Source organism: Bos taurus, chromosome 23 (genome assembly GCF_002263795.3).
Source record: "Bos taurus isolate L1 Dominette 01449 registration number 42190680 breed Hereford chromosome 23, ARS-UCD2.0, whole genome shotgun sequence".
NCBI lineage: Eukaryota > Metazoa > Chordata > Mammalia > Artiodactyla > Bovidae > Bos > Bos taurus.
This window is the reverse complement of record NC_037350.1, coordinates 26,681,180-26,687,179: the sequence shown is the minus strand read 5'-3', so window position 1 is coordinate 26,687,179 and position 6,000 is coordinate 26,681,180. Positions and strand designations below refer to the sequence as shown.

Below are 6,000 nucleotides of genomic sequence, written 5' to 3'. Positions count from 1 at the left end.
AAGTGGGAACACGGTCATATATTGAGTAAAGGTGGGAGTAGATTTGGAAGTTTAATGAAGGTAGATTTTTTTAATGAATGAGAGGATTACTTGATAGTGCTGGTGTCCAAGTTGTGATAGGTAAATCATACAAGTAAAGAGGAACCATCTGCTCACATGTGTGGATTTCTATAGCATGTTTAACTGCCAGTATGAGAGATAGGTAATTAGATTTATCCATATTTGGATGTGTTTTTCTAAGTACATGTGATATAAGGGCAATGAGGCCAGGGATTTTTACTCATTAGTAAGATAATACCTAAAATTATTAACCATGGTAACCACAAAGGAGAGGGTGGAAAGTAAAGTCAAGAGGTACTGAGGATTCAGGAGAAATTGGAAGACCCTAAATGAGACTGACACACTGGAGTAGCTGAGCAAGCAAGTACAGGACTTTACATTTACTGTTTCATCTGAATATTCAACTGTGGAAGTCATCTGCCACCATCCTTAAAGGGAGGGTGATTGAGTTAGTATTGGATTCAGTCACAACAGACAAAAATACAACATACAAATGGTTTAAAGATATAAAATTTATTTCTTACTGGAAGTAATTCAGAAAGTGAGCATATAGTAGTTTCATAAAGCTGTCAAAACTCTAGACTCATTCTATTAATATCTTTTCTGTCTGTATCATATTACATGGTCAGAGATGTTCTTAGAGATCCATCCATCATGGCACATTCCAGCCATCCAAATAATTAGAGAAAAGAAGAAAATCACATAATTTTCCTTTAAGAACACATTCCAGAGATCATACTGAATATTGTTGTTTAGTTGACAAGCTGTGCCCAACTTTTCACAACCCCACAGACTGTAGCACTCCACGCTTCCTTGTCCCTCACCATCTCCCAGAGTTTGCCCAAGTTCATGTCCACTGAATCAGTGTTGCCATCCAACCACTTCATCCTCTGTCATCCTCTTCTCCTCTGCCCTCAATTTTTCCCAGGATCAGGGTCTTTTCCAAAGAGTCATACAGAATAATTCATCTTAAAATGCACTGGTCATAATTTAGTCACATTCAGCAGGGGATGCGAGGAAATCTAATCTTTGTACTAGGCTGTCATAGGCATAGTGATAAGAAGAGGGACCTATAACTTAGGAAGAAGGGAGAATTAATATGGGAGACAACCATCAGTCTGTGTATCAGAGCTTCAACTGAGAATAAGTCAGTAAAGGAGGAAGAAAAAAAATTTGTGTCTAGTGGGGAGAACTGTAATCATCATGGAAGGTTAGGCATATGAATTACAGCATCATTGTGTTCTAGTCCACCTGGACAATGGTCAGAGGGCCTGAGTCAGAGGACCAAAGTCTAAAAAGTGGTCTTAGGCCACCATAAAATGCTTGTTTGGAAAATGTGTAGATGTGGGATCCATCTGTCATGTTATAGAAAGATACATCTCCAGCCTTATAATCAACGAATACTCCCACCCTACAGAGTTTTTCTTTTAGAGTAAGAGAAGTTTCTGGGGATGTGAGGCTCCAGTACTCCCCGTCATAGAGCCTAATGGCCCAGAAACCATTCTGCGGTGACACTGTGACCCTCCCCTTCCTTGCTACATTATTCCTACAAACTCCCAGGTCCCAGGAATGTGCGTCCTGAACCTCCACCTCCCAGAAGTATCTCTCTGAGCTGACGTGTAGCTGACCAAGCACACAGGGAATGGAGACAAATCTCTCTGGGCAGCTGGGAAGTTCCTGACATGGTTCTTGCCATGTTACTCTTCTCCCCTCTTCAGACAGGAAGAGGGCAGGATGGGCAGTGGCTGCATCCAGAGTCAGATTTACTGCAAAGACAAGGGATCATCAAGTTTCTGGGAGGGTCTCAGTAGGCTTAGGCCACAGTCTCCCTTCCGTGAGGGCTCCTCTGGCCCTGGGAAGATCCAGTTCACCTCCCTCACCCATCCTCCCTGGGACTACCCCACAAGGAGCTGGGCCTCTCTTGGATCATTACAGACTTACCAGTCTGGAACTCTTCTTTCCTCCAGTCTGCAAAGAGCAAATGAACATAAGAATCCATCATCTGACGGATAGAGCTTCCTGTCTGTCCAGAATACTATGGTAATAAACGTCTTAATTGAAGAATAACAGCAACAAAAAAAGAAAAGAAAAACCAACCTCTTTTTATACACTTGAACCTCTTTTTACAAGATGCTAAATTATGTATGACTTGAAGACCTGTGTCAATGCTATGCTCTCCTCATCCAAAATTCATATAGGACAAATATTTGCAATCTATTTGGGATGTTTGAAAGGAAATACAGGATATGATGGGTCTGAACAAATAACTTATTGTTCACTTTAGATTCTTCAAATTTTAGCAGATGATAACCATTCTACCTTCACTCAAATCACAATGTTATATGCAACTAAAAATAATAAAGCTGTTAAGATGTAATGTTCCAAACACATTATTATCTGTTAGAATAATGAGCAATCTACTGAATTCATGGAATAAAGCCTTGAAGTTTCCTTGATTTTCAGCAAACCATTTTGCACACAGTAGGGTGTTCATTTAAAATATCTTTGATAATAGAATTTTCTTCATCAGAGTCCATGTTGCTTACCAGCATATAATGGTATTTCCCTCCATGCTGCAAATGAACAAATTAGAAAAAACAACTTTTATTCTTGCATGTCTTCTTTGTCTTTTTTGTTATGTTAAAAGCAAATATAAGAAATATTTGTCTTTGTCCTATTTCTTCTATTGAATCCTTTGAACTTTCTCTTTATATCCTATATCCTTATATTCCAATTTCAAACATGGTGATAAAATTATCAGGTGAAGGATAGATAGAAGTATAGAAAAAACAAAGGTGGCAGGGATAGAAGCATGAAGGAAGGAGCAGAGATGGAAAGAAGGAAAGGGGAGAGGAAGGATTACATGCTGAGTCATCATTAGTGGCTTCACTTCAGAGAGAATTTATTAAAGCATTGATATTTATAAAGATAATGCTTCTAGTGCTGTTTTGCTTACACTAAACATTTTTTAAAAAAATATTTTTGCATTCTATCCCACTAGCATAGGGGCAGAACCTAAGAAAAACAGAACAGTGAAGGTGTCTGAGAGATAATCATTACTCACCAGACTTGAATTGAGCCTTCTTCCTCTCTGAAAGAAAATACACAATCATGCATGTATATAAACAAATTTTCTTAACATCATGAAGAAGATGCAAGTAATGCCATACATCTGTCAATATTTGTGTCTGAAACTTGCTAAGTAATGTCCATTTCAAAAGCAATGAAAGAAATATGTAAAGTTCATTCCATCTGGAAACTTCACTATAGTTTGAAGAATATAATCAGATATGAATGGACATAAAGATTTAATAATTCTTGTAGTAGGATACTAAAAATAATGTAGAATTATTTTAGAAAATAGCCATAGAATTTACATATAAAATATCAATGAAGTTTATTTGAGTGACTAAAAAATGTATGTTTAAGACCCTGAAGGAAGAGAAATTTGTTGAATTAGCTATTAAATAGTTAAAATAAAAATGAATAAACAGTAATAATTTTGCTTGGAAAGAAAAAGTGATGCAAATTCATGTAAAAATATTTATATACCTTAGATTACTGGAGATTATGGTCAAGCAAAGTGTATCAAGATTACACTTGACATTAGTATATGCAAAGTGTTTGAAAGGTCAACAAAGGAAGAACTTATTCAGCAGCTTTGGAGTCTGAACACTATTCTTAAGTTGAAAGAATATAATATATAAAAAATGGGGACTCCATCTCAGAGCACATGAGAAAAACCAAAGTTAAAAGAAACTTTCTATTGAATGGAAATAACAACATTCTTCTTAGCTTAATCCCTTTGATCTCACCAGTCTTTTTTTTTTTTTTTTTTTTCACCAGCCTTATAATGAAGTCATGGTAATCACCAGAAAGATAAAATAAAAAGGAAGATTAAAAACTAGAGGAGGGAATTAAGAGACTTAATACAAGAGGAGTTCATGAAGCCAAAAAGAAAATGGATAAGGTAATTTGAAATTCACAAGAAGGCAAAGGAAAGACAGGAGTATGTAAGAGGCGAATGTCATAAGAGGAAAACTATATCTAGGAAATAAATCTTTTTAAAAAAGTCACAGGAAAAGAGACACAGATGTATAGAACAGCCTTTTGGACTCTGTGGGAGAGGGTGAGGGTGGGATGAGTTGAGAGAATGGTATTGAAACATGTATATTATCATATGTGAAATGAATCACCAGTCCAGGTTCGATGCATGAGACAGGGTGCTCGGGGCTGGTGCATTGGGATGACCCAGAGGGATGGGAGGGAGGGAGGTGGGAGGGGGGTTCAGGATGGGGAACACATGTACACCCGTGGTGGATTCATGTCAAATTTTTTTTTAATTAAAAAAAAAAAAGTCACAAAGCTTACCAATTTCTTTCTTGAATTGTTCTGAAAAATATAATGGAAAAACTCAGGTAAATTTCAAGGAAAACCAATACAGAAAATAAAATAAGAGGAAAAATATATATAGGAAATAAATCTATTTAAAAAAGTCATAAAACTTACCATTTTCTTTCTTGAGTTGTTCTGAAAAATATAATGGAAAAACTCATGTAAATTTCAAGGAAAGCCAATACAGAAAATAAAATAAGAGGAAAAAACATATCTAGGAAATAAATCTTTTTAAAAGGTCATAAAACTTACCATTTTCTTTCTTGAGTTGTTCTGAAAAATATAATGGAAAACCTCATGCCAATTTCAAGGAAAAGCAATATAGTATATGAAAGTGAAAATAAAATTCCACTGCTCAGTAAATAGATAAGATGAATATAATTAGAAAAAAAAACCCAAAGAAACAAAAAGTCCTGAAAAATACCAAGAAAACAAGTATTTTTATCTTGGGTAGAATGGAAGATTTGTTCTTGCAGAGAAAAAAATCTTAACCTGACATTTTGGTAAGCAATGAATATTGCTCACCATGAAGCCATCAGAACCCGAGAATTTCAGGATGGAGAAAAAGAGGATACTGGCCCAGTAGTTATGATGCATGTCAAAGGAATAATTTCGGTGAGCCCAGACACTTATATCTTACCACACATAGAAAGGCATTAACATCATTAACTTGAGATGCCTGTTTTGTTCTTTTTAAAATTATTCTCAGAGGTAATCTTGATGTGTTTCTACTACAGTTCCCCCTCTCCCCCTGGTAAAAACTTCAAGATATCTTGAATCCTTTCTTACCTCTCTGGAAGAGTTCCTCAGAACTCTCTGGGATCCTGTCTCCCAGATTGTAACCCTGAGTAAGGTCCCCAGATAAAACATAACTTGAAACTTTAAGCTTGTGCATTTGTTTTTCAGTCAATAATTTTGGTTTGGTGACCAACAAAGGAACCAAAAACATACTTCTCTCCTTCACCTGAACTCCATGAGGATCTCTAGCTTTGTCACTAGCAGAAGTTCGTTTGTGCCCATCTGCCTCCTCAGAGAGTCCAGATGATTCTGGGTGGATCTTGGATCTCCCATTTTACTGATGAGCCTGAGTTTTAGTCTGTGGTGTTAAATCTCCATCTGAAATTTAGTGTCAAGAAGAGATGCCTGGGTGAATGTAGTGGGAATTCTTGATAATGTACTTTCACAGCCCTGAGAAATTTCATAGAATTGCACCTGGAAAAACAGCATATATTAAGAAACTGTGTTTTTCTTAAGAATAATCTTCTTGTTACAAACCCCAAGGGCGAACCCGGAAGGGAGTATGACTGGGATCATCAAAGTATGGACTTTGGAACACCGGGTTGGCATCAGGCATGAACGTTGCCTACGCAGTTGCTAATTGTTCCTGAGACTAGCCCAGATGGGAACAGCCTGGGGTAAAAACAAGGAGATCTGGACTATGTCAGTGTAGTGTGTTGGGAAAGATAAGATCAAACAAAGTCTTGTAGTCTGCAATTAGCAACAAAAGCTGGACTCAGAGTGGACTCTGCATCTCAGTCCAGTAGA

The 6,000-nt window shown here is 36.9% G+C and overlaps 1 protein-coding gene across 2 annotated transcripts in view; it reads right to left on the bottom strand.

Moving 5' to 3' along the window:
* Positions 1-554: 554 nt before the first annotated feature.
* The window catches only part of LOC112443756 (butyrophilin subfamily 1 member A1-like), a 75,217-nt gene continuing 69,771 nt past the window's right edge, over positions 555-6,000 (bottom strand). The window contains exons 9-15 of one of the 2 annotated variants that reach the window (XM_059880616.1): positions 4,708-4,728; positions 4,570-4,590; positions 4,432-4,452; positions 3,125-3,151; positions 2,607-2,633; positions 2,002-2,028; positions 555-1,826 (exon numbers count right to left, since the gene is read on the bottom strand). In XM_059880616.1, coding sequence (XP_059736599.1) covers positions 1,303-1,826; positions 2,002-2,028; positions 2,607-2,633; positions 3,125-3,151; positions 4,432-4,452; positions 4,570-4,590; positions 4,708-4,728 — 668 coding nt within the window. In that variant the 3' untranslated portion in view covers positions 555-1,302. The remainder of the gene's footprint in view (positions 1,827-2,001; positions 2,029-2,606; positions 2,634-3,124; positions 3,152-4,431; positions 4,453-4,569; positions 4,591-4,707; positions 4,729-6,000) is intronic. The other variant, XM_059880617.1, reaches the window with a different exon arrangement.